The sequence below is a fragment of the Helicoverpa armigera genome, chromosome 15 (genome assembly GCF_030705265.1).
Source record: "Helicoverpa armigera isolate CAAS_96S chromosome 15, ASM3070526v1, whole genome shotgun sequence".
Lineage (NCBI taxonomy): Eukaryota > Metazoa > Arthropoda > Insecta > Lepidoptera > Noctuidae > Helicoverpa > Helicoverpa armigera.
In genome coordinates, this window is record NC_087134.1 from 8,692,011 (window position 1) to 8,719,340 (window position 27,330).

Genomic DNA, 27,330 nt, shown 5'->3' on the forward strand with positions numbered 1-27,330 from the left:
AGTCGTACGGATATAGGAAGTAGATAGATAGTACATATTTATTTATTTATTTTTTATATCCCATTTCCACAAAAATATGTCCATTAGGCTGTCCAGTAACCATGGCGCTCATGTTACAAACAAATAACGCAATGAAGAAACGTAGATTTTCTTTGGAAAGTGTGTCTGATGGTAATTTTATTAAAATTTCTACCGATCTAGGAATACTTCTAGTTCAATACTTTTCTTGTATCTTTTACATTTTAACCAGGCTTCAATACCGGTTCGCTGAATTGGTTGCTTCACGCACGCTATGTCAGAGGAGAACATTCGCTATGTCTGGACCTGGCTGATGATCTTCAGAAAAAACACAACAATAAACATAGATATGCTCATTATATAAAGGTACTATAACTCCGTAGGTAAATAACTGGCTTTGAACTTGGGAATAAGGACCTTGCAGATTATTTAATGAGTTTTTTCTAAGGGTTCCGTACTGGCTGACGCTGGCAGGCTGCAGGAAGCATTGGAGAGGTATCACAGCTGTATACGTCTCCATCCCCAGGATCCTGAGCCTTTGAAACAAGTTGCCAACTGTTTGTAAGTGACTGCTTATAATGGTAACTACGGAGATTCATGTAGGTAAATGAAAAATATGTTTTTGAGGAGAGATAATATTTTATAGCTAGGTAGGTACTCATTGTTCATACATAAAACAAGCAATGACTTTCTTTGAAATTGCAGGTCACGCCAGCATCGTTTCCAGCTGTCACACGAGGCGTACTTAGAAGCCGATAAGTTGACGAAACATCCGGATCCTGATATATACTGCGCTCTAGGTAAACCAGCCTTTTTTTGGTCTATATCTATTCAACATTTACCTAAAGCAGCCATTTTTTATTGTTTCAAAAAAAATCGATTAGGTCCCTACTTAACATTAAGCATTATACATATTCCAACAATTGAAACTCCAGCGGAATGTTCTTGGAACTTGGGCGAGCTGGATCGAGGAGTGGAGTGGGCACGGTCTGCGGTGCAGGCGGGAGGCGGGGAGCGAGCTGCCGCCCTCCTTGCCAAATTGCTACTTGCCCGTAACGACGTGCTCGGTGCTTTAGCAGCGTACGACCAGGCATTGACGTAAGCATCAGCAACCTATGTCATCAGAATAAAAGACAAAAAGGCTCTCAGGTTGTAATGATCTATTTGTATATTCCACAGTACACATGCATGTGGGGCAGACACTTTAGCAGCTGCGGGGGCGTTGAGGTTAAGGGCTGGTGACCCTCGACGGGCCTTCCAGCTCCTCGGTGCAGCCTTAGCCCAGCAGCCTACACAGCATGCAGCAGCCCTAGCTCTTGCAGCTATGATGCTCCAGCATAAGGACTTGGACGCGGCTCTAGCGAGACTGAAGGCGGCCCTAACTGCGCATCCGACGTGCGTGGCAGCTCATGCCAATTTAGGAATGGCTTTGTTGGCGAAGAAGAAGTATATTGCTGTAAGTATCCACACCTTTAGCTGATAGTTGCGTAAATCTAGAAATATTATTTTTTTTCTCCCTTGGGCAGCGTGATCCTTCAGTCAATAAAGAGCCATTATTGACTGTACCTACACAGTGTCATCCTCCGAGCCTTTTCCCAACTATGTTGGGGTCGGCTTCCAGTCTAACCGGATGCAGCTGAGTACCAGTGTATTACAAGGAGCGACTGCCTATATGACCTCCTCAACCCAGTTACCCGGGCAATCCAATACATCTTGGTTAGACTGGTCTCAGACTTACTGGCTTCTGACTACCCGTAACGACTGCCAAGGATGTTCAATGACAGCGGGGACCTACAGTTTAACGTGCCATCCGGAAACTTTCTTCTTTACACAGTAATTTCTATTAGTAAAACGTTATTTCCTCGTGCAGGCCCTAACGTGCCTACAACGCGCGTCATGGGCGGCGCCGCTGAGCGCGCGCGCGGCGCACGACCTGGGCCTGGCGCTGCTGGTGTGCAAGAGACCAGCCTCCGCATTCTGCAGGCTCGCCACCGCAGCCGCCTTGCAGCCTTTTCAACCCTATACGGTAGGTCCAGCGACAAATGTTCGTGGTATCAGGGTTATTCATTTAACTTAAGAGCTCTCACGCTACTACCTACTTACTACGCTACTACTACTTCTACACTACTTTATACAAAGCTATTCAAGTGTAAAAATTCAAACAGCGGCAGGGAATTTAAATAAGAGTTTACATAGTACTATGATAAAGACAACAAAAACTTTATGATGTCTAGGTCTTCGACTCCTCATAGAGCGAAACCACGCATACCTAATCCTAACAACTAACAAACCTTCTCAAAAATAAGAGCATTGCATACAGGTCCTGCTGATAGGAATTGCGTTGGAACGCTTAGAAGACAGCCGAGCTGATGCCGCTTACGCCCGCGCAGTAGACCTGGCGAGTGACGACCCCCTGATCAGACTCAACCTCGCGGGCAGGCACGCGAGGGTCGGCCGCCTGGCTGAGGCTGTGGAGGAAGCTGATGTAGCCGCTGATTTACTGCAGAAGGAGGAGAAACGTGACGCTCAGGTGAGAATAAACCGTCACCTGTCGGCCCAAATTCCCCCCTAAAGGGATTTGTTGCTAAAACAAGAAATGGCTGTTTCAGTGGTTGTAGGTTTAGAAATACCTACTTATCATAATATGATAGTAGAGTTTCCAATAGAAGTCTTCAAGAAGATCCAGGCTAGATCGGATCATCGTATAGTTCTGGCCAAACTGTTTGGTACCTCAGAATATCGCATGTGAGAATTGCTTGCGCAGAAACCATTTTTAGGTATCAGGTCGGGGTATAAATTAGGTAGTTTGCCAAGAACTGTACTTTTGTCTAATGTCACCAGAATTGAGCACACGTGCTGACTAACGCGCAATACTTCTTAGGCATGCGCTCAGAAATGGGACGATAAAAAAGCTGATGTCTAATAACGATCTATCCATCTCCAGCTTGCCAGTTGTCTGGCAACTCTTCAAGCGTTGCTCATCGAAGCTGGAGCAGAGCTGACTCATCCACCAGCTTCTATCCCTGATGCTGACGACGACGATGTCACAGCCCAAGAAGGAGGAGAGGAGGAACAGTTTGCACCCGACGAAGTTTAAATACAAATGGTGTTATGAAGGTAAAAGATAGAAAGAAATTATAAAAAGAAAGCGTATTTCTATCCGTATCATTCTCAGATCAATTTCTTTGATCTGAGTGAGGTATCATATCATCCATGTGAATCCACGTGCACTTATATTTATTATTTTCACTTATTTTAGTAGTAGAAAAGTGAATTTCTGGATCCACGAGGTATAGAAAACAGTGAACCAGTAGGTAGATACCTAATATAACTGAACCATTTGGTTGAATGTCGTCTGCATTATAAACTACGGGAATGTTTCGTAGAAATTCTGTAGCTGGATGTACATAACTTCAAAATCCAACCAAGATAATAGTTCGATACGAGTAGTTTGTAACGCAGATTAAAGATTACACACATGAGTACGAAACGCTAATTAAACGTGTGACATATTAGGTAATGTAACGAATCTTGAAAATAAATTGAAAGTTTACGGCCCGCGATAAAAGTCACATAAATATATTTTATTAGACGACATAGGTATGCAACAATGACGTTGTTTTCGATTCTGAGCGCAGTCGCCTTTTGTTTTACTGTGGTGAGTGCATTACTTATATTCATTTATTTAACTATTGTAAGTAAGTAGGTAGGTAGGTAGGTAGGCTAGGAAAAATGTAATCGTTTTCGCTGCATATCATGCTTGCGCAATGCGAATTTATGACACTAGTGTCATCAGAAATTACTCAATTCAGTCCGTTGGTCCTTAAGCTGTAAAGAGGGGTTCAATAGTTTTTAATATCTAGCTTCTGCCATACCTATTCCACGCATCCGAAAAAGAAGTTTTCTTTCTGGATAAATGGCTTTCCTTTTCGACAAATTACACTGAAAGAATTTATATAATCATTCTGTAGTTCTCGCTTCAGTTTTATGATACTGGATAGACGTAACTATCCTTTTTACTTTAGTTGCCGCACTTCTCATATAATCTACCTGGTTCTTAAAATACATTCCAGTTTTTAATAATTTCAGAGTGAAACAAAAGAACGCACCGCAAGCTTGGTCGTGCTGCCGCCATTAATACTAGGCTACGATGAATTATATAACGATTCTAAAGATGACCAAAAAGGTCAGAATACCAACCAGGCCCCTAAAGTAGACCCGTCACGCACCATGATAGACGTCAAAGGCAGAAGAAATTATAGAACTATACTAAAAGAAAGAAAAGCCAAAAATGGTACCAAACCGCTCTTAAGCAATAACCCAGCTGCTGACCCGACAAATTACCAAGATCGTTGATATCTAATTGAAATCGATACCGAAAATGTTGCTGTATCGAGAAGTGTGAATTGTGATGTTTGAATACGAATAGGGGTTTTATTTAAAAGTATTTCTTAGTTTATAAGTTCATTAATTTATGTATAGCAATATAGTTCAGATTTTATGTAAGTATAAAGTGTTGCCAACAATCTAATTTAATTTGTAGTTGTTGCCATTTAAATCAGCAAATAGTGTGCAATTAAACATAAAACATGATAATTATTTAAAATTCGTATTACCTTCATTCAAATAAAAGACAAGAAATATGTACCTTGGGAAGAACATTTTATTGTTACTTTAACAATTCGATACAGCATTAATTCTTATAGCAACCCGCGCGACTACTTTTGAGTAGTTATCGCAAAATTATGTCACAGATTATTGCATCACCGCAAATTACAGTTAATTGGTAGCCATATAATTTTGTAAATAAAAAAAATACAACGGCGCAAATCTACGCGAACAAATCTCATTGACAATACAAAAACAAGATGGCGCCCGCAACTTACAACAGCTGTTATTATTTATTTTATAATACTTTGCGACTTTCTCTCAGCCTGTAAAGGTTTAGATGACAATACTATTGATATCTCCGTAAAATATAGGCGTATCGTTGTAAACTAATGCGAAATAATATGGTGGCCGGGTTGTTTTCACTTCATCGTTTCGAGTCACTGTGTTTGCTGGGTAGTATAAACCTGGAAAATTGATAGGTCAATGTGGTAAGACATAGACAGACTAAAAAGAAAAATGAAATTATTTTGGGTTCCAGCATCTTTGGCAGTTGTCATAAGTAGTCAGATGTCAGAGAGTCTGACAACCAGTCTTCCCAAGGGTACTGGGTGGCCCAGGTTACTGGGTAGAGAAGGTCAGATATGGAATGAATGACTGCATGTAAAAGACTGGTCCTCAACTGTACCCCCCAAGATACCCCAACATCAATTTCATTTGAAAAAGGCTAGAAAGGGGTATTTGTGTCTACTGAGTTGATTTCAAGGGAATACGGTAATGAAGACTTACATGTCAACACTTGGATACGTGTCCCGATGTCTGAAACATTTATGGAGCCGTACTGGATAGTTAATGCATCTGGCATCTCACTGATTTTCTGTAGAAAGAAATACTTGTCGATAAAGTTAAATAATTTTTACTAGCTTAACTCCACCCCTCTAATCCTAAATTCCTTACTAACATTACACAAGCAAAAGTAAGTATGGAAATCTATCCAAAATATTTTAATGAAACGTACAAAGGCACTCTAGAGATTCAGAAAAGAAAGGCAACTTTTTAACGAGCTGCGGGGAGTACATACCTCATTTTTTTTAACGACTTCAAAAATCATCAAATGACCCCTCCCGCTGTGGGTTAGCAGCGGTCAGGGAGGTCAGACTCTTACTGACTAAAAACCGTCGTGTTCCGTCATAGGCCTTTTTATGTGCCAGGGCCGCGGTATCTCTTTCGAACAACCCGCAGCCCCGGCAGGTACCTACATACCTCATTAATGTGTACTCTCGAGATGACGTCAACACGGGGTGCCGTGATCACAGACTTGGCAGTGAACATTGGCTGCAAGGTGCTCACCGCGGCCGCCATGCCGTGGCTCGTCAGCCTCGAGAACAGAGTGCTAAGGATATCAGTCTCGTTCGGTATTAGTAATACCAGCTTGAAATCTTCTAAGCTGAGGGGTATTTCCAACAACTGGAATGAAAACTCAAGTTTGCTACATTGAATACAATGGATGATAGATTAAGATAGGTACACATAGTGATATAGTTTGTATATTGTATGTTCGCAGTATTCGTGGCTAGAAGAAAACCCAGTATTTTGTCTACCTACTTAACTAATATTGTTATAGTATAGTTTCGTGTTTCAAAATTGTTAGGTAGTTCTCGCAATATTCAAAGACCGCCGGCAAAGAACCTCTGTCAGCTGCTGAAATTATATCGTGTCAGCGAAAGACGTCGACTGCTGGACAAAGCCTCATTCAAGGTTTGAAGTTTTGAAGATTGAGCCAAGTGGCGCACTTAGCTCAATCCCTTGCTTCCCGGCGATCTTAGCCAGATCGTCCGTCCGAGTATATTTGGCCAACTACCAACGCTCGCCCCAACGTTGGGACCAATGCCATTTTCTAGATCCACACGTTGGATGAAAAGCGTTGGGGCCGATATTGGGGCCAACGTGTGGAGCCGGCGTCACGGAACATTGCGCGAGAAGCTGCGCAGAAACCGATTCGACGTATTATTAAAGGGTAGCAGGAGTGAGGAGGGTTATGGACACATGCGCAAACTTGTGCTCTAAATTTAGCAACGGAACGACATCGAGTTTTACGAGAACAGTTGCGACTCGCGTAATATTCCGTTAAGACAGAGCGTTTGCCTGAAATTGTATGATAATAAACTTACTCTACCCTCATATCTGACATCGTCCGTGTAATTGGATGAGTTATATAACTTCATTTCTATATCCGACTTTTTATTTAGCTGCCAGGTGCTCTGAAATGCAAAATAAAATCAGTCGATTTTGTTTTGAAACCCACTGTCTTGTAGTGGCGGATTTACCGTAAGGTAAGTGGGCACTGTAAGCTTGCTCACAATCTTAATATACATTTGTACATCATCACACTTATTTCTACTTGTTGTGTACTGTTACAGGGTGGTTCTAAATAGGCTTTTTGAAAAAAAACTTCAAATAGAACTGGAAAGACTTTTAATTAATAAAAAAGGTCTACAAAGAAAGCCTATGTCCGCAACAACGTTTAATACCACACTGACAATACACGGTATAATTTCTAAGTTATTGCAATATACTGAGTCAGTTCAAAATCATGGGAAACAAGTGTTGCAGTGTTAGCTATTTGTTATTATATACTTGTTAATGTTATTTAATATATAATAGTATGGTGTCCCCTGTGTAAAGTGTACACAGTTATATTCTCGCCTTATGTATTCCCCCCATAAACTGCCCCCTTATGTACTTCCTATGAACTTTACTTTTATTATTTACTCTTTACTCCCCTTATATACTTACTATAAATAATGTTTACCAACCTCAAAAGTACAGATATTGGCAATAATGAATTCTGTTTTTGAACAAAATTCACGATTTCTTAAGTATCCAAACTGGTTTAGCTGTAAGGAATTAAGTAAATAATAGGTTATTGTATATTATAACAGTTTTCGTTACAGGTTTTTAAATTCAAATTGATATTAATTTATTTTACATTATTTAAGAACTGATCCCCCGAAGAACTTTCCTAATTAGCTGAGATAAACCTAATATTTTATCTTAATTAAAACACAGCTGTTGTGTTAAAAATAACTGGAATATAATGGCACTTACATAAACAGTGAATGAATTTCCATCCTTACTAAAGTCTGCTTCCTCTATCTTAGCTAATTTGGATAATTTTGATATATCTTTAGAATTTGTAGGTGATACAAAAATTCTGTTCTTCAATATACATCCTTCTGTTTTTTCAAAAGACTTAGCTATCTGCAATTAAAAAAGTATTTTGTAGTGCATACACAACTATACATTCAAACTTCTACGTTTATAATCTTAATGAGTGAACTGCAGGTAGCTACCAGCCCTGGTGTCGGTTTTCTGAAATCTGGCTGACTGTCTTTGACATGGAATAGTAACAACAACTGCTAGTGCGTAGCATTTGGGGACACTGGCTTTGTGTGCTTTTCTGGGGACAGGGGTGGATATAAACTTGCCAACTACAAGAGGCTGCTTTGTGAACGTTTCTAAAACCCATAGGCCAATTTTAGTCAGTCCTGGGAATCAAACCCGAGGCCTGTTAGACTGTGACAACTAGACCAACAAGACAGTTAGATGTTAGAGTAATAATCAAATTATTTGTAGGTACTTGCCTGTATATACTTTTCCAATGGCGAGGCCTCCTTGAGCATGGAGAGTAGCACATTGTAGCCGAGAGGTGAGGCCACCCACTGGCACGGAGCCTGTCACCACCCAACTTGTGATAAACGAATGTGATAAATATTGCAGGGAATTTATTCGCATCATAGGTAATTATCCATTTTCAATCATATTGTCTACTTGAATTAAGGACAATAAGCTCTCACTAGTGTCCTGATAGGAATTTATTATCATTTAATATGCGAATTTCGTGGAAATTACGAAAATAAACCAACCTTTAACATCATTCTTGTCGATAAGACTTTGTACAACATTCGCAGATAAGTCACCAGTCACTAAGACATAAATCATAATATTGTTATGTCCATTCTTATCAATAACTGGATCTATAGAATTATAGATACTGGGTATCTAGATATGGAAATCCAATAATTTTGGAATAAACACTTGGAGTTTGGAGTGAAAAAGTAAACAACCTGTCCTGTCATTCAATCAAAACATCGACATTGACAATTTCATTGTTGACAATTTCACATAACACGGAAGAGAACTCGATTAAAACAGATTAAAATATTCAAGCCCAAGACGGATTGAGACGGATACTCAAGTACCTTCTGTCCAAAAATCTTGCGGATACTCCATGAACTCCATCTACGCTCAAAAGAGACTGACTGACAAACATTAGTCACAAAAAAGGACTACTGAAAATCAGAAAAAAAATCTTTAATTTGTAAACTGTGTTTAAAATCCTACTTATTGATGAAAGATTTTTTAGGGTTCCGCATACCTAACTCAAAAGGAGGAAACGAAAACCCTACTGATCATTTTGTTGTCCGTCCGTCAGACTAGTCAGAGCTCGTAATCAATATTGCACTCTGTATGGTAATTAAATTAAAAAAATATTTCAGTGTTTGATAACTCATCTATCGAGGAAGGCTCTACCTACGACTTCTTATCAGAGTACACAGAGTAGAGCGCTGTCGGAAGCTGTTAATAAAACAATATTTTTAAAATAAAATTTTTATTCATCAAATTCTATTTTCACAGAAGTTATGCAAGAATCAGACGTAGGTGTTTCGTTTCCTATAATATGTTCATTATCATTGTCACTCGATGCACACTGGTAGGGCGACTGACTATAATGATGATTGTTCTTTCTGATTATTTGCAGTTGAAGGTCTGATATAGTTTTCTGTAGTTCTGTTTTAGCAATAATTGAAAACTCTGGAGGCATGGAACGGAGAGAGCTGGCAATATATTTTCCGAAATTATCAAATTCATCCTCTAGTTGTGGTCCTGCAGTGGGGATTCTCTCAGCAACTGTCTTCATTTGAACTTCATTTTCATTTTTGCTGCTGTTTTCGCTTTTCCTTGTCACATTTATCTGTAGAAAAACAATATTATTGATGTTAAGTAGACAGGTAAGGTGATATGATCTGATCACCAGCATTCAACTAACTAGGGTCCACTCCAAAGTCCAGGCAATACGACCTCACAACCTCTCGCTGATCATGGACATTGGACATGTCTTGATTCCGATTAGTTCACATTAGGAAGTTTGATACCAAAAAAGGTACCTACGGAAAGATTTAGTGAGTATGTAAGCCCATTACCTACATATCTCATCCCTTGCTAAAATGGTGGGTGCTGTGATGCAGTTTAGTTACTTAAGGGTTTAGCCATTTTCTCGCTAAAACCAATAAACTATCTAAATATCTAAGGAAATTGGTTGATTATGCTTTGATGGTCGCGCGACACAGAGAGAGAGAGAGAGAGAGAGAGATGTTTGTTTTTAAACAACCTTATAATCAAATAAACATTCAAGATTAATGGAAGGGCTCTTACCTTTCTGAGTAATGACCGTTCAGCCCGAAATGGCCTTAGAAATTCATCCAGGGCAGCAAACCACATCAGTTTTGGTTGATACGGTGTGTCATTTATTCGAGCATATCTTTTTATCCGTTTAAGCTCTTGATAATAGGATGACCTTAAATTTTTAATTTTGTTCGGGATATCTTTGACAGTTAGGTCTTTAATGTCTAATTTTTGCAATATTTCCTTGTACGCCGCCTGCCTCGCTTCATTGTCTCTGTACAATTCATGATTCATATTCCACAAGCAATCGTAATCCCTGTAGATTCCTACGAGGCGTGCCATGTCGTACTCTGTTAAATGGACACCCATTTTGTTGCGTGGATGCGTGAAGTAACGTTGAATGGCCGACGTTGACTGAAGGGTGTAAGGAATCAGAGGGGGGCTGCTACACGAATGCGGTACGCCGTAAGAGGCAAGCGGCGCGCTGATTGGTCTGTGCGCCTCGCATACGGGCATCTCGACGCGTTCCCCTCGCAAAGGCACCCACACACTCACAGGTGCGGGTTGCTAGGCTGCCAGCTGTCGCTTGGGTATTATTATTGACACGCGTACCTACCTGACCTGTAGAGCGTTGTGTTTGCGTGCTATTTAACGTAATCGAAGTAAATAGGTATCTATAACCGAGTTAGGTTCATCCATAACTATAATGATGGAGTGGTCTATTTAGATAGGTCCTCTGAATAAATTTGCACGCATGGAAAATGGATTAGGTACCTACTGTAGCTCTTAGCGCTTTAGGGACCGGGATCTCGATATATTTCAATTAAAATTCATAAACACTTTGGTTTATTTGATTCGATGTCAGAGAAGTGACAACTTCAGTATAAAAACCTAATCCTATTCTTTTTACATAGGATACATTTTTTTTATTTACATTTAAGTACCTCAGCATTCTTGTGGTCGGTCTATTGATCTATTCGATACAACATAATTAAAGCAATGCACTACTTATGCACAATAGATGAATGCATATAATAAGGCCTTATTATTGTCATACTTGTTTTCTCACAGGAGAGACAGCTCTACATACCTGGGGCCCGATTCTCCTAATTTTACTTAAGCGACATACGATTCACGTTCAACTCGATTCGACTGATATCCGATCCCGACTCGATTACGATTGAAGCGTATGTGACATTCCGCTATCTTTTCTTTGAAATAAACGTTTTTATCCTTTTCTGTCATTCAATAATGAATCATTTTGTCTGCAAATGATTTGCGATTGCAAAATGATTGTACAGCAAACTACCGTATAGACCAAAATGTCAATCGAATACGATTGATCTTTTATTAGTAGCAGAATGCCCGATATGGTTAAAACTGCTATTGCGATCATATTGCGATTCGATTTTGACATTATTAACTTAGGAGAATCGGGCCTGTGACTCGGGAAGTCTTTTTTATTACATGCCTTGGAAAGGACCTACCACTTCGTGAGTCCAGTGACGTTAGGAGCCAAACACTGCTGTACTCAGGGCCTTAGTTAGAACAGAAATCACTTTGTAAGTTCTCAGAAACTATCAATAAGCAGCCCACAGTGCACAAGTTAGTGGTGATACGCCACCATGCATAGGAGAGCACGTAAAGCCGGCGTCCCCGATTTTTAGTTATCAGCAGTGGAGAGACCGTCAGGAGGATTTGTGAAAACTCTGACCCTGGGGCTTGTTGTGATCAAACCTGTACTCACTCGTTGAGAAGATTTAATCCAGGTAATATTTGCTATAAGTAGATAGCATGTCAAAAATAAAACGAAAAAAATATTTTTCAATTATTTATATTGAAATTATCACCTTCATAATACCAGCACTGAAGGGTGTCCACGTTTGACGTACAACACAATTACAATATAACCACTGACAGAGTACAAAATAAAAATACAACACAAAAATGTAGCCGGCCTGGCTTATCTAGACTCGCCGAAGGCACTTGAGGTCAAATATTTGCTTGGAGTTACAGTTGGCAAGTCGATGTCTGAACAATTTACACTAATTATTGCAATTACAAATCAGTCACCAAAAACAAAAATAAAGTTGAAATAATTTCGGAATTTTCAATAAAAATATAATGCTATCGTACTTTGTGAGACTCCAATAATCAAATGCACCACGCATACAGACTGACAATAAGATACACAACACATGTTCTTACAACCAATAAAGTTGTAACACTGAAACACGGCAGACCGGCCGAAGGCTTCCAAGTTATTGCTCGACATTTAAACATTATTGGCTTATGAAAATTAATTTCTCTTTCCATACAAAAAATAATTTTATAAACACCACTGACGCAGCTGCGTTATACTGCTTTTCTTAACGGTAACATTCCTTTCTGATATTTTCTTACTTATTTTGGCACGAAGTCTTTATTTAACTCGAGAGGTAGACTGCAGAGATATTTGTACCTATAACTTAACAATATAAAAAATCATAATTGTCTTATTGCTTTCTCTACAAATTGCTTTATGTATCTTGCACTCAAGTCAAATAAATGCTTCCGCCAAAATAAGCTTAATCTTAGCTATGTTTTGCCGATCTAATGATACCTGGTATAAAGCGGTATATAATATATAACATACGTATTTACTGTCACTATTGATCACTTTGCTACTTGATATTAATTACTGTTTCGTGTAAAAGTCTCTGATAAGGAAGATACTGGATGTGTCTACAATCAGCGCTCTAACTAAAAATCATATTTTTTTATATTTACATTTATATCAATATTACAATGAGTACTAATGTCCTGTTTTTTTATTTGACACATTATAGGGTTGGCAAAATTTTGATATAGTGAACGGATACAATTTTAATTCTTTTCTGTATGTGTCTTTGTACAATGTCAAAATATTTTTTGCACAACCCCCATACACACCACAAAAAGTACAAAAGTCCTTCATTTAAGTCTATATACTATTCAATTCATACTATTCTCTCAACACTATCCATACATCGTCTCTATTTTTAAATATTAATCATTTCTATATTTATAAATGCACTTCTTGTTAAAATTTTATATCTACGCTAAACAAGACAACGGCTGAGTTCAAGAAAAATTATAATTGAAGTGAACATGTAAATAGTTTTTATGAATATAGAATAATAGACAAGACACGGCTTCATTAGTTACAGGTCTTTTCAATATTTTTTATTATACTGAAGTTCATGTTTTTGCAGCGCCGATTGAAAATTCAAATAACTGTGCCGTTCAAGAAAATTATAAATAAAACCGGGAGCTAACACAAATAATATCTACAGATAGAGAATACTCAAGAATACTGAAAATGATGGCGTTGCTTACCTCACGTTGGACTTACGATATATTTCTTTGGTGTTGTGTCATATTAATGAATATTTCCATTGCTATTGGACGCTATACGAGTGGCGCTAACCTACCTGCGACTTGTGCGATTCCGCTCACATGATATACCGTCATCTTACAACAAACCGACATTTACACATTTGTACAACACGCAATCCTCGCACAGATCACACTAATTACATTAATTATCTAACATTACCTTACTACGCTTGTCTTCGCACTATATTTACAAACTCGTTCCTATTTACACAAATGGAATTATTGAGATCATTTCTTACGATTATTTAAAAAATGAAAATTACGAGGTCAGCCGTATTTATAATTATTATTAAATAAAAAATAATACTTTAGAATAGACTGGTTTGGTACACGGAGGGTACACGAGATTGTGTGTACCTTGAATGAGGTAATGTTTTTTACCGCAACGGTAAAATTATTTCGAGCCTAAATTACCGTAGAACGAAACGATACATGTCCTCGTTAATTTGCGTATCATTGTCACACGCATTTCCTGCTGTATTTTTTAATTATTTTTCTCTGTCCATGTTTTAGCAAAACGTATGGACACAGCAAAATTGTTTAACCAATTTTTACTACAAATAATCTAAAGGATTTGTCACGGCAAGACGTTATGACGTCACTTTCCACAGCGTAAGTTAAATTTGGCTTTTCATCATGGCAGCTTATTGCACTATAATCAACAAAATTAAAAACAAAACACTAAACATGAAAACAAGATTGCACCAATTAAACAATTATGTAGCTTGCCATGAGTTTCAAGTTTTTTGGACCATAATGATTGAAGACCGTATTTAATAAAGTAAATTATCAATCAAAGTAGAAAAAGTAACTTAAGTAGGTAGGTAATTGTAACAGTTAAGTATAAATGCTGTACTTTATTTGGCATTTTCCCATTTACACACATTTTGCATTTTGGAGAGCTAAGTACTTATTATTTATACGTACGTACTTCATATCATCCTACGATCTTCAACCAAAGCCCAATCTGAGATTTACCTATCAAAATCATAAAAAACCGATGCTACACCCAAAAAATTGTAACAAATTCCGCTCGCATCGTAACAAAAATGTTTTTTCATTAATAATCAATATGGAATGGCGTTATAATGTAGAAAGACGTTTCAAACTCGGTGGGTTCCGTAGAGGACGGGTAGTTGAGGCTCATCCGAAGCGCTCCTTGACGAGAAACATGAGTTTCTTCTTCCCTTTATATTTGAGCTTGATTTCTTGTAACAGCGCCGCGAATTGGTGCGGCCCGTCCGGGGCGAGGGCGAATGTGTCGCGGGCTTTGCCTGGGGAAAAAATATGATGTTATTAATGTGTGTAGGAGAAATGTTTTTAGCCCTTCAGATATTCTAACTCAATTATGAATAAGATTGTGTGATTGTGTACGCATTTTCAAAACAACTTTTTGTAAAAAATATAACAGATTTCATTCATTCAGAATGTTTTTATTTACTATAAAATATTGCTCTAGGAAAAAGTCGGTTGCTTACGCTACTTTAATAAATACATATATTATGTGCCTAAGATTAGTAGGTACAAATTCATTTTAATTCATATTTTTAACTGTTAATTTCTTAATGAAGCACGATCTCGCTTGCAAAGTACCAGGCGCGCATACATACCGAGGAAGTCGACGAAGTCAGCGTAGTGCCGCGGCGAGATGTGCGCGAGCCGCGCGTGCGTGGTGGAGGCGTAGGCGCGCAGGGCCGCCTCTAGGAGCGGCCGCAGCGGCGTCGGCGGCCGCGGCGGAGCCCCGCGCGACCGCGAGCAGCCCGCCGCCGCCACGCAGCAGCGACGCAGCACGTCCGACTGTAGACCGAACACGGTTTTACGTTAAATATACAAATGGTCTTACTACAAAAACTTAAACATGTGTCAAACACTTGTCTAAAAAAAGTGTGGCTGCAAAATGCTGTTATTTCAACGTCATAATCTGTAATTTTTTTAGTCAAGTGTTAAACTGACGTTAAAAAGTATTTGTGGTAAGACAGACAATGATTACATAAGTAATACTAGAAACGTCTAAAATAATTTGGTGAATAATTGCTGGGTAACTTTTATACAAGCTGTTGATTTGCATCAGTGTAAAATGTCAGGAGGTTGACGGAAAATATGTAAATAATATGTTTTTATTCTTATAACTTACAACTTACAAAGTTGTAATTAATAATACCTATTTTAGTATTTCAGGATTAACCGAATTTTAAGAATGATCATTGCGAATGTTTCGAGTTTGTAAGGCTAGTAACACACGCCGTGTTATACGGCTGTGTTATTCGTTAAAAAAATGTACCATTTTTATTGTTGATTTGGGTCAAGAATCATTATTATCATTACGTCCTTGAATTTTTCATAAATGCAAATCAACAGCTTGTATATATTTTCTTTAAATGAGTGTCCAGGAGTACTCACAAGCACGGGCGCACACTGGACATTCTTGACGAGAAGCGGCAACATTGCTTGTAGCTCTGCGCGGCCGAGCGAGTGCGCCAGCGCCACCGCCCAGTGAATGTCCGCGATCGCGGGGTGGCTGTCCTGTAGCGGAACATCAGTGTTAATACAAACAATAAATATATACCAACAAAAATTGTTCTTAGGAAGTTGAGAAAAATCTTCAAAATCATTTAGAAAGGACTTTTTTTTATAAACTATCCAAAGGTTATTTTTCAACATAACAGCTTGCTTCGGTCTTCCAAGTTTGGTCATCTTGGCGCAAAACCATCCACGAAAATATCAAGTTATACGAAACAAAAAGACTCGAGGCGAGGTTAGAAGAAAATCCAAGAAGCTCAGTTTAGCCAGTCACATCATTGCTTTCGCTAGGAGGTGAATTTGACATGAGTCACCATTATCGAAATCGGATAGGGATAGGGACGCCTATATATACTTCTATTCATCTTCATACTGATTTATGAGCAAAACTCAACTATCGGCCGACTAAATCTTAATTATATAACATGAAGTAAGCTAAGTTACCTGATTGTAATGCAGATGTAAGTTCCTCATCGCTAAGGTCGCTAGACGCATGGCTCTTGCGGGCTGGCCTCGTTGCTCCATGTACCTCGCCACGGCGAACAGTTGGCTGGAGGCGAGCGCTCCCCTGGCCGCGGCGCCGCCGACTGCCGCGCACGCTGCCTCGAAGGCGCCTGCTGAGCCCTCGCACACTGAGAGCGCGCTTAATGCGCAGCCGGGCGGGTCCTGGAAGATAAAGTGGTTGTTGAATAACAGTAATAATATCAGAAATGGGGCAGAGATAGCCTTAAATGTTACAGGTAACCTCTATCAGAGCTAGTGTTCTCATAGTACTGGAACTATGTATCCTCCACGGTACACTATCATAAAATTATAAACCATAAAGTTTGCTTCCATATTTTGCCACATATTGCAACAAACTCCATACAGATTATTACCATACCGTTTGTTATGTATCCTAAACACGTTACATATTACCACTAATGAAGGTTGAGTACATCTGAATGACCGTCAACTTAGACCAGGTGGACGAGTTCTGTCTTACCTCGAGGTGACTGACCCCCATCCCAGTAAGAATTAATGATTGCACCTTCTTGACTTTCTTCTATCTTACAAGGCCTTTGTAGCCCCATAGAACTATCTAGAAGGCGTACCTTAGCAGCTCTAAAGTCCTAGCGCAAGCACTGAGCCTCGGCGGGACCCGTCGCTTCCGTTGGCGTGGACAGCTCGGCCCTACAGTTGGGGTATGCTAGGTAGAACTATTTAGAAGGTTTACCTTAGCAGCGCACTGCAGCGCTAAAGTCCTAGCGCAGGCACTGAGCTTCTCCTGCTGGTCGAAGCTGAGGCCGAGCCGCAGCGCCGTCGCGTGCGACATCGCGGCGGCCGCCACGGGACCCGTCGCTTCTGTTGGCGTGAACAGCTCGAACCTGCAGATGGAATATATGTTGTTAGACTTAGAGCCTGTCCAGAAAGCGCGATTTACGCGCGTGTCCACTCGCGCGTAGGCTATCGCGCGTACTCGAGATACTAGAGCTACATACATTCCGTCCAGATACTCTCGCGCGTTACCTCACACCCGCGTAAAACGCTTGCAATGAGCGGGACTCTCGACTCGCTCGTTTTACGCGCGTGCGCCGCGCGAGTCGAGATACTCCAGCGCCATTGCAGCGTCCAGTACTACGCGCGTATTCGGTTAAAAATGGAGCGTGAAAACTTTGACACGGAACTTTTCATTGACGAAATTGAGAAAAGGGTAGCTATATGGGATATGGAATCATTAGATTATTCGAATAGAACCATTAAGCGTAGGAACTGGGAAGAAATATTAGATTTTTTTCTGTCCAATAAAGCGTTTTACGCGCGTAAAACGTAGAATCTGGACGCAATAGAAATTGATACGCGCGAGTGGGCTCGCGCGTAAAACGCTTTATCTGGACAGGCTCTTAGTAATGGTGTTAAATGGTTCCGTGTAACTTGGGGAAAGAGGAATTTTCTTCTGTTTTATACCGAAATCTAGATCTAGACCTTCGGGGTGAAAAATTAACTTCACAGAACCATTAATGTTCTGTAGTGGAAACAAAAAAATATAAAATCCATTATTAACGGCAGAATAGCGGAGCTATTTATGCTATCTAAGATTTTGAAGAAGGAGAATTGAAGGGGAGTATAATTTGGGAGCAGTTTTTTCATTGACCAACAACAGTTCAGCAAAGAAGCCGGCCGAAACTAATAAAGGCAGGGTAGGTGGGACTATAGGCAAGGTTCAGGAAAGGTAAATACTTGATTTAAAGACTGAGTATAGGTACTGACCAGTTCTGCATGATGGACATGAGCGCCTCGAGCCCCAACTCCGTGGCGCAGGTGACCAGCCACCGCACCATCTCGCGCCGTCGCCAGTTCACTGATGATAACGTCATGCGTAGCACCTGGAAATAACAACGCGTTTTAATATACTTATTTACTATGACAACAGGGTGGTTTTTCTCCGTCTTAGATACCTGCCGCGCTTTTTTATTTTGTATTCAAATAACTTCAGAAGAGCAAAGTGAGGAGAGATTCCTTGGGACATTGTAGAAGTTGCAATAAAAAGTCCGTCAGTTATAAACAAGTTTAAATGTACTTCTATTGTACACCAACGACCATCGCCTGATCTCTCTCCGGTCGTGTCGGATTGCCGTCCCATCGAGCTATGAGAGTGAAGGAATAGTGAGTACACCTGTGTCTTCGTAAATGCTTGTGCACTATAATATGTCCTGCGCAGGTGGCTAATCTCCTTACATGAGAACAGCCGCCGTACCCGATAATCGGCTAGGAGGACATCGATCGTACACACCTGCAAGCCCAGTTCGAAGGCAGCAGCCAGCAGGTCACGGTGATGGTGAGGCGCGGCCGGCGGCGCCGCGTGGCGGAGCGCGTCCTGCGCCAGGCGGAACAGCTGTGCTGCTGACCGCACGTGACGCTGGGCTGCTCCTAGCGCTGCTCGGAGTCGCCCAGGATTCCCTCGGGCTGCACCTGGAGAAATTATAGGTGAGTTAGCAAGATATTTGCCGCTTTTGACTATCAGGTCCAGGTAAGGACCATAGAACCGAATAATTTTTGGAAAAAGTTCCCCAGGTAACTAAGGGTTGCTACACACATAAACGGGCTGGCGTTGTCGGTTCGGCAGTATATGTCGAACAGTAAACTTACTAAACTTGTTCGGCTTGTGCCGATCGAGAACTTTACTTTGATCGCTAAAAGCCGAACGGCATGCGTCGCTTCTTGCTGTTCTTGAGATTCGGCAGCCGAATGCATAGTGATTCCCGAGTATTCATCTTCATATACCTAATGTAAATTATGGAATGCAATAAACGATATGATATATTCGGCTTTGTCGCCCAGATGTGCCGATTAATGACGGCCCGCTTATGTGTATAGCAACCCTGATGAAATCAGATAGGCTGTCGCTCCACGTTAACCACTGGAAGGCGACATCATATTTTGAAAAGGCTAGGCAGCTGATGATTGTGTTTGATGTCGTTACCTAGCAACGCGCTGGCTAATGCCGCCTGCTGTTGTTCAGCATGCTGCAGGGTATGCCAGGCACCGGCCGCGCTAGCACCGCCCGCAGCGCTGCTGCCGTCCAAAGCGTACGCCTCCTCTACCATCGGTAGCCTGGAATATAACGTGCGTTTTATACATTGTGTAATGCGTATAAGTTGTGTTAGTGTGCGTTTTATACATCATCATCATCCTCCTTCCCTTATCCTATAGTCCTGTATAATACTGGGCCTTATATAATTAATGTGTTCATGTGATTTGCGGAAGTTCAAGTAGGTACAGTTTCACACGTTCGCTTGGTTTCTGAATGCATAGGACACTAGACAAACAAGAGAACAAGCAATTTCTAACTACCTTAATAACTAACTTTCGGTATGTGTACATTTACGTTTTTGGATTGTGCTGCACGTTTATCAAATCACGCGGTAAAAATACTGGTATCAAATATCAAACGGCATTAAGACGCTACCTATTTTTTGCACAATCATTAATTTTTGTGTTAAAATCCTTACCTCATAGCTCTCAATCCAACTTTGTACGCCAGATCAGCATTAGCCGGCAACAGCGCCAGAAAGAGGAACCTTGCGAATGTATGCGCGGGCGCCGCTCTGGGATGGACGGTGGCGCCGAGGCAGGAGGCGGGGCCTCCCGCGAGGAGGGCGGTGGCCACGCGAGCACACACCCCCCCGGCCGCCTCCCCCTCCACCCTTTGCAACACGCCTATTAGCCTCTCCTCCTGCTTACAGTGCCTCTCTTGAGCGTATAGCCCTGATGGTAACATGCGTTGTACGCCCAAGCCTAGGAGTGCCGCTTCCAGTGCTAAAGCTAGGTAAGTCTCTTCAGGGTTCTTGCTGCCGGCTACTGGGACGTGTTGGTATCTGCGGAGGAATAGGGGTTTGAGAATGGTGATCAGGTATATAGGTGACTACTTTATAAGTACCTAAACATAATGCGTACGTGCTTCCTGAAGAAACTTCCACTACAAGAATCTGACCCCAAATGCTCTAAAATAGGTAAATTACTTTTAAATTGAAAAAATCTCAAGCTTTTGAGAACAAAGCTGTTCACATTTTCTCATATTTATGATATTCACAATTTTTTTTCAATAATAAACCGGCTCCAATAATACATACCTACACCTGATACCTCCTGCGTTAGTTCAACCAAACTGAGAACTATAAACGTACATATGAAACTTGGAACCTCCTTTTTGTGAAGTCGGCTAAAGAGGACATTTTCATTGACATAATTTCAGACATCATCCCCATACTTCCCACCATTTTATTACCCAATAAACTAACCTGGGCGGCAAGCCAGTATTAGGTTCTTCATCCAGATAAGCGGTGTGTAGCCGCGGCGAGGCCCGCTGGTCGTCCGGCGCCAGGCATGCGTCCGCCAGGCACTCGTACACGCACCAGATGGCTTCTAGCGTCCAGCCTGTCCAGCATCTACTGTCTGGAAAGAGGAAATAATAGGTTAATGGTAGTGAAAGAGGATACTAACTGTTTGGGTAAAAAAAAAAACTTTCCAAAAGCAATGAAAACTAAAGAAGAGCATTAGACATTATTGAAAAAAGTAGGGGGGAATTTTGACGCCAACTTAGACTAGATCTAGAGTCATGTGAAAGATATCTATCACATTTAGCTAATTTTTCGTAACACTTGCCAAGATCTACGATTGCTTTTTGATTTTTTGTTACGCTTTCAGAGATAGCAGCAGCAATTAAGATGAAAGGTATAAAGATATATGTCCAGTCAAATTTTTGTTTCGATAAAACTACAGGCCATAATATTGAATACATACCTCTACCAATACACCGCTGCGTATGCGACAGAGCACAGGTGGCGCCACTGGACAGACACGAGCCGAAGTCCATGTGCGCGCACACGTGCGACAGCTTCACGCGCTCCCCGCACGCGCCCGCGCACGCCTCCGCCGCCCCGCATGCGGTGGACGACGAGCTTGATGCCTCACCCCGCCCGCCTCTTGCCAACGTTGTTGGGATACCTCCTGGGGAATAATGTTGTTGGTTTAGGATGGCATAAAACTCGGAAGTAGGTACATTATGTTTTTCTTGAAAGTATTTGATGTCTTAAGATAAGGGGAAATATGTGATTCAATCCAGGGATCAATAGCCACATGATTCACAGAATGTCAAAGAGAAATGTGGCTTAACTTGTTTCTAATGTTATATTTAACACCGATCTCATGAGCTCTTAATTCTCAAAAAACATGTCTTCAAACATTTTATTTTACATAGACGACTAGCTGATCCCCGCAGCTTCATTCATCGCGACAGACAGACAGACTTACTTACAATACTTGTAAACATTTGCATATATTCTGCACATATTGATGTAAGCTACAAATCTGGGGCTACAGAATTGTTACGAGTTGCCGCGGCCCCGGTACATAAAAGGTCTACTATGGAACATGACGTGAGGCACAAACCTGTCGATGCCTCATGGCGCGGGCGGCGCTGACGGCGAGGCGCAGCGCGGCGGGCGCGCGGCCGTGTGCGCGCAGCGCCTCGATGCGCGCGCCCACCACCGGCAAGTGCTCTGGAAATAACAGATTCATGTTAACATACAACATAATAATACGTCCAAGGCCGATTTCGGCCACGGCGGCTGTTCTCACATAAGGAGATCAGCCAACTGCGCAGGACATATTATAGTGCACAAGCATTTGCGCAGACACAAGTGCGCTTACAATTCCTTCACTCTCATAGCTCGATGGTACATCCGACACAACCGGAGAGAATCAACATTAACGTGATCTCCGATGTATAATCAATCACCAACTTCCAGGCTACGGGCTGCTTTGTGAAAGTTTATAAAACAACAAAGCTATTTCAGTCCGACCCGGGAATCGAACCCGAGACCTCGGGCACAGCAGCCGTACTCGCGACCACTAGACCAACGAGGCAGTCTCTTCTCTACTAAATAGTTCTCAAATGAACATTTCTCACTCACCATGCCACAAGGGCTGTCCATCATCATTAAACTTAGGATAAGGCTGCAGCGTGGTGGTGGTGGAACTGCCCGGCTTGCCCGGCTTATCCGGGTCGCTGTACTCGTCGCTGCCCAGGATATTCTTCAAGTGCTCGTTCTCCCACGATATGTCTACCGCGTCTAACGCCCTGGGGAGATCAAGATTATAGATAAGTTTAAAGAAAAAATAATGTAGAAACTAGTAGAAAGATTCAGAAGTGTCAAATAGTAGGCCAACAGTTTCACTTCAAGCACCCGGATAAAAATTGCCCTAAAAGCCTTCTTTGATAAATGAGCTATCTAAGACAAGCTTTGCTGCAAGACTCATATCAGCCAAGTGGTTTTTGAGATAAGCGCGTTTACTCCTCATATAAATGGAAAAATTCTTGTTCTGGATGGGTTAAGTAGTTCTTATGGGACGCTAAACCCGTTGGCAGAAGCCAGTTGCAGGCTGCAGGGTCTTTCTAGAATCAAATATCTCTATATATATAGAAAGATAGAAGCTTCCCTTGGTTTTTCTAGTTGGGCTCTTGTAATGGCTAAAAGAAAAGCTTGATATGATTAAAAGGATGAACTTACTTATGAAAAACAGTCCGTGGCGTGAGCTGCGGCGCGGGTCTTTGGTTGTTTAGTCTTAGTCTCTTGCTTGCTCTCCTGTATTCACGTTCATAACTGTGAACAGAACAATAACGTTTATATTAATTCAATTCTTATCTGGAGAATCTTCTATGCTAAGTATATCTGGACTGTTAACTCTTGTCTTGTCTTCAATTATTATTTGGATATTGTAGTTAAATAACAGAACTTACTTATTAGGCCTAGATTCTTCGTCGGAACTCTCAGAATGGGAATGCATATCTCTCCTCTGTCTTTCTCTATGTCTTTCTCTGTAAAAATATTTTATTATTATCAGTACATTAATTTTTAAATCTAATCTTCTCATCTTATATCCATATTTCTAGCTCAGTTGATATGAAACCTACCTATCCCTCTCCTCTCTTTCTCGCAGTCTCTCTCTGTCCCTCTCCTCTCTGTCGCGATGTCTCTCTCTGTCCCTGTCCCTGTGGTCTCTGTCTCGATCCCTCTCGTTTCGTTCCCTTTCTCTCGCGTACTGTCAAACAAAAAGTAAAACGAACATTAGTAATGCAATAGTTTTAGAGGTATAATAATAAGGAAATAAGGCCCCATAAAAGATTCATAAAAAAAACTGACAATTATCAACAAAAATTAAAGAAATACTAGCCAGTATTGCAAAAAAAAAATACGACGGAAGGACATAATAAAACTATCGATGAATTAGAATACATACCAATGGAAACGACCTATAATCCGGATCTTCAGTAGGACAAACTTCAACAGCGGACCATTTCTCTAACAAATGCCTCCACTGCATCCTATGGTGCTTATTGCTGCCAGGGTCCAGCACTATGCTGACCCACAACGCGCCCAGCTGTTCCCACAACTGTCTACACTTCTCCGTCATGGGGGTGTTCTGATTCCTCCACAACAAGAGCCGAGGGTCTGATAGGAACTGTTCTGTCATCAGCATCAGCATCCGAGGACCGTTCGAATCCTGTGCACGGAGCATCTCCCTAACCTAGAAAGAAGATCTTTATTGAGAACAGCGAATTTGGTTGAGTGGTGTTAGATAAAGAATAGGATGTGAACTTACCTTAGAAAATAATGAATTAAGTTGTTTATTTGCATTGTAATATGTCCCCTGTAATAAGTATGCTCGCACTTGTTCGCAGACCTGAAACAGAGAAATAAATGATTAATCCGATGTCCGATCTTAAACTTCGTTTGCGTAGTAGGCAACCTTGATACACCAAGGGTGAATCGTAATAGCACAGTCTACATCTGCATTTCTAAGCATCATAAGGCCGATCGTTTCACATGTATGGTCCCGATTTTGACTCAACATATCTCATAAAATATGTATTTCTACGACCACTACTTTTACCCCCTTTCTTTTGACGTGACAACGTCTTATAAATCGATGGAGCCGGCTGCACGCACGAAAAAACATCACTCATGCGGCGTTACCTCGCTCTGAGGCGTTCCGTTTAAGGCTTGAAGTGCAAGCGAGAGCACGCAGCGGGCGACAAAGAGGCACAATCAGCAGCTACTCACGTTGTCACGTTCAACTATCGTCAGTAAAACGACTTTACAGACAATGGATTTTTTAGTTCTTGTTCAGCCCTTAAGCCTTTACTTTCCCACAGCATCCTCACCTGCTGCTCATCCAAGTGCCAGGCATGGTGAGCGTCGGGCGGCGGGCCGGCCGTCGGGTCGGGTGCTCCACAGATCCTGTTGATCGCAGACCTGGCCTGCAGGACCTCATCAGCTAGCCTTTGTGCAGTGGGCAGCACCTCCGTGTGGTGCTCCGCTATGAGGTACTGCACGAACTTCTGCAGCTGTTGCCTGTCCATTTGGAGGAGGGTTTCTGGAAGAAGTAACTTCATTATCAGCGGCTGTTTTATTGTCATAGGAAGGCGCATGATGGCCTTGATTGTTGAAGGTATGTAGGAATAAACTTCGTCATAAAGCGTGGATGGGAATGGGACCTTATTTGTTATTTAATTTTATGTATTACCTAAAGAACTTTTGAATGTGCAATTATTAACAGACAATGATGGTATCCATGTGATTTTTATAAGTAGTTAGTACAGTCCCGGATTTGGTGCCAGTACCTTTTACACACATTCTTACACAATTGGTAAAATAAAGATGTGCAAATTGCAAGGAGCACAGCCTCCTTCAAGGGACTAACACCTCTAAACCTTCAACAATAAAGTTGATTCTCCCTTACCTGATATAGGAACCCTCAGCCTGACGGAGTCTGCGTTCCTGATGCGGTAGAGCGCCAGCGCCACCACATGCTGGCACCAGAAGATGTCGCGAGCTTCGCAGCTGCACGTCACTCCTGTGATCTTGCATCTGAGGAATGTTATAGATCGTTTTGAACCTTATTTAAAGGGACATAGAGCTGATTTTAGATGTTAGCAGATCGAACAATATGCCAAAAGTGAGTTTACCTGTGAATGGGACAAAGGGCATATTAGTGGACAGAGTATAGATGTAGAGTTGCCGAACCTATTTTATAAGACAGCCCGACAGGCCCGCCGTAAGCGGGCGTGCAGCGCGTGCACCGCACGCGGGCGGCACGTCCTAGGGGGCGGCAAATCTAGCGAGTTATCACGTAATATTTAAAAAATACAATATCTTTTTACTAATGATTTGATTCCAATATTTCCGAACACAGCAATAGCGCTAAGAATATTACTTACACTGCCGGTTTCAATTAGGTATATCTGTTGAAAGGACATTTTCAAAATTAAAGATTCTTAACCAGTGGCGTAGCGTGCGGCAAATGCTATTTAGGGGGCGGCAAAATTAAACCAATAAAATTTCAGAATAAGCCGCCCTAGCTTTGGTCGTCTCCTACCAATTTTGACTGTTTCACCCTTTGCATCCCCAAAAAAATTCGCGCTCGCTGCGCTCGCGGCTCCATGTCAGATATCGCATTTTATCTTTTTTTAATTGTTGAGGCATTCAATTCCGAAAAAACATTTTTCGCGCACGTCCCTTATGGCTTTTTATGATATGTTTACTTCATGAAAACTCTAAGGAAAAAATCGCTTTTTGACTTTGCTTTATTAATTTACAGTTATTTTTATTTGTTTTGTGTCCTTTGACTAAAAAATTTTCGCGCTCGCTCCGCTCGCGCTTCCTTACATATGGAATATGTCTTTTAAGTTGACTTTCAACGGGAACCCCACCAAATAACATATTTTACTGACTTTAAACATTGTTATAGATATTTAAGTGCATTAGTTTAAGTTAATCACAATCTTTCAATACATAGGGGCACACAAGATGGATATGAATGGGCGGAGGGCGAACCCTGGTACCCCTTATATATTTTTTGACAAAACGTATGTAGTCATAGGGCGGCATAATCAGTTTTGCACGCGGGCGAACAAACAGCTAGCGGCGGGCCTGCAGCCCGAATAAATACCCCTTAAACTGTTGTGTATATCAGTATGAATCCTTGCGGTTAAAAGAAGATGCGGATCTTATTATGACACCTTTTTCATTCAAAATGCAGGAAACCAGATTGTCAAACTTTTGTACAAAGCTATGTAAACTTCAGCTATTTAAAAGCTAAAACCGATATCTCTAACGCAAAAAATCCACGACCTCGTTACCCAGAATAACCATTATAATCTTAAGCTATCTCAGTATTCACAAGTTTATTTATCCATGACATATTTCCTACAGTCCCACAGCTTTGCTTAGAATACCATCATAAAGTAAACGACAATCGCCATTATTGGAAGTGACAAAGTTTTCTACACAATGCCTATTATGCGGGTACATCGGCCTTTTGGTAAAAAGTGCCCTTTTACCATAAACAATAGTAGAGCCTTTGTGACCCTTTCTATGTAAACCTTTTTGTTTTCTTGTAAGCTGATGGTGAGGAACTATTAATTTCGCTCAGACTAAGATTGATTTTGGAAGACCCTTTTGTTATTCGACCTCTTTTCTTTGACCCTTAGCTTGTGGTATTATGTAGTGTAGTTTCATAAAGTGTACTGTACTGTAACAGCCTTTTTATCGTCCCACTGCTGGGCTGCGGCCTCCTCTCACACGGAGAAGGATTGAGCATTAATCACCACGCTTGCTCAATGCGGGTTGGTGATTTCAGACTTAATAGTCCAGGTTTCCTCAAGATGTTTTCCTTCACCTTTTTATCAGCCAATGGTGTCTAAGATATACTGGGAAAGTACATACAAGCTTAGAAAAGTTGCATTGGTACTTGTAC

The 27,330-nt window shown here is 41.1% G+C and overlaps 3 protein-coding genes across 6 annotated transcripts in view; 1 reads left to right on the forward strand and 2 right to left on the reverse strand.

The window, feature by feature from the left end:
• The first annotated feature begins 61 nt into the window (after positions 1 to 61).
• LOC110379741 (Bardet-Biedl syndrome 4 protein) lies at positions 62 to 4,614 on the forward strand. Of its 2 annotated transcripts, XM_021339531.3 has the most exons (10): positions 62 to 171; positions 251 to 384; positions 467 to 579; positions 724 to 818; positions 954 to 1,116; positions 1,198 to 1,474; positions 1,889 to 2,044; positions 2,339 to 2,548; positions 2,963 to 3,135; positions 4,108 to 4,614. In XM_021339531.3, the coding sequence occupies exons 1-9, from the start codon at positions 102 to 104 to the stop codon at positions 3,113 to 3,115; spliced, it is 1,371 nt and encodes a 456-aa protein (XP_021195206.3). In that variant the 5' UTR covers positions 62 to 101; the 3' UTR covers positions 3,116 to 3,135; positions 4,108 to 4,614. The 2 variants fall into 2 exon arrangements, 1 of the variants encoding a protein (XP_021195206.3); XR_010277194.1 differs by lacking the exons at positions 62 to 171; positions 251 to 384; positions 467 to 579; ... (4 more) ...; positions 2,339 to 2,548; positions 2,963 to 3,135 and adding an exon at positions 3,344 to 3,676.
• Positions 4,615 to 4,663: 49 nt separating this feature from the next.
• Positions 4,664 to 8,790, reverse strand: LOC110379727 (uncharacterized). Of its 3 annotated transcripts, none has more exons than XM_064038059.1 (8): positions 8,553 to 8,790; positions 8,271 to 8,360; positions 7,735 to 7,887; positions 7,443 to 7,523; positions 6,798 to 6,887; positions 5,890 to 6,093; positions 5,416 to 5,503; positions 4,664 to 5,093 (listed from the first exon to the last, which is right to left on the reverse strand). In XM_064038059.1, the coding sequence occupies exons 1-8, from the start codon at positions 8,589 to 8,591 to the stop codon at positions 4,963 to 4,965; spliced, it is 876 nt and encodes a 291-aa protein (XP_063894129.1). In that variant the 5' UTR covers positions 8,592 to 8,790; the 3' UTR covers positions 4,664 to 4,962. The 3 variants fall into 3 exon arrangements, with proteins under 3 accessions (XP_063894129.1, XP_063894131.1, XP_063894130.1); XM_064038061.1 differs by having other exon boundaries at positions 8,271 to 8,374; positions 8,553 to 8,789; XM_064038060.1 differs by lacking the exon at positions 7,443 to 7,523.
• A 3,120-nt stretch (positions 8,791 to 11,910) lies between these two features.
• Positions 11,911 to 27,330, reverse strand: part of LOC110379721 (zinc finger SWIM domain-containing protein 4) — a 62,004-nt gene continuing 46,584 nt past the window's right edge. The window contains 21 exon segments of the mRNA XM_064038058.1: positions 11,911 to 14,783; positions 15,120 to 15,306; positions 15,910 to 16,032; positions 16,474 to 16,695; positions 17,246 to 17,396; positions 18,280 to 18,395; positions 18,803 to 18,981; positions 19,493 to 19,623; positions 20,022 to 20,387; positions 20,811 to 20,964; positions 21,313 to 21,486; positions 21,489 to 21,519; positions 21,961 to 22,070; positions 22,485 to 22,651; positions 23,082 to 23,174; positions 23,312 to 23,389; positions 23,486 to 23,613; positions 23,812 to 24,099; positions 24,175 to 24,255; positions 24,737 to 24,948; positions 25,315 to 25,442. Coding sequence (XP_063894128.1) covers positions 14,653 to 14,783; positions 15,120 to 15,306; positions 15,910 to 16,032; positions 16,474 to 16,695; positions 17,246 to 17,396; positions 18,280 to 18,395; positions 18,803 to 18,981; positions 19,493 to 19,623; positions 20,022 to 20,387; positions 20,811 to 20,964; positions 21,313 to 21,486; positions 21,489 to 21,519; positions 21,961 to 22,070; positions 22,485 to 22,651; positions 23,082 to 23,174; positions 23,312 to 23,389; positions 23,486 to 23,613; positions 23,812 to 24,099; positions 24,175 to 24,255; positions 24,737 to 24,948; positions 25,315 to 25,442 — 3,250 coding nt within the window. The 3' untranslated portion in view covers positions 11,911 to 14,652.

What these genes read in the sequence shown, in the direction of transcription:
- LOC110379741 (XM_021339531.3), top strand. Translation starts at nt 102, where the DNA reads ATGGCGCTCATGTTACAAACAAATAACGCAATGAAGAAACGTAGATTT. An exon ending in AAACAAGTTGCCAACTGTTT is followed by an intron (nt 580 to 723) that starts GTAAGTGACTGC and finishes TTGAAATTGCAG; the next exon opens with GTCACGCCAGCATCGTTTCC. An exon ending in AGGAGAAACGTGACGCTCAG is followed by an intron (nt 2,549 to 2,962) that starts GTGAGAATAAAC and finishes ATCCATCTCCAG; the next exon opens with CTTGCCAGTTGTCTGGCAAC.
- LOC110379727 (XM_064038059.1), bottom strand. Translation starts at nt 8,591, where the DNA reads ATGTTGTACAAAGTCTTATCGACAAGAATGATGTTAAAG. An exon ending in CGACAAGAATGATGTTAAAG is followed by an intron (nt 8,361 to 8,552) that starts GTTGGTTTATTT and finishes GGGTGGTGACAG; the next exon opens with GCTCCGTGCCAGTGGGTGGC. An exon ending in ATGTCAGATATGAGGGTAGA is followed by an intron (nt 6,094 to 6,797) that starts GTAAGTTTATTA and finishes TTTTCATTCCAG; the next exon opens with TTGTTGGAAATACCCCTCAG.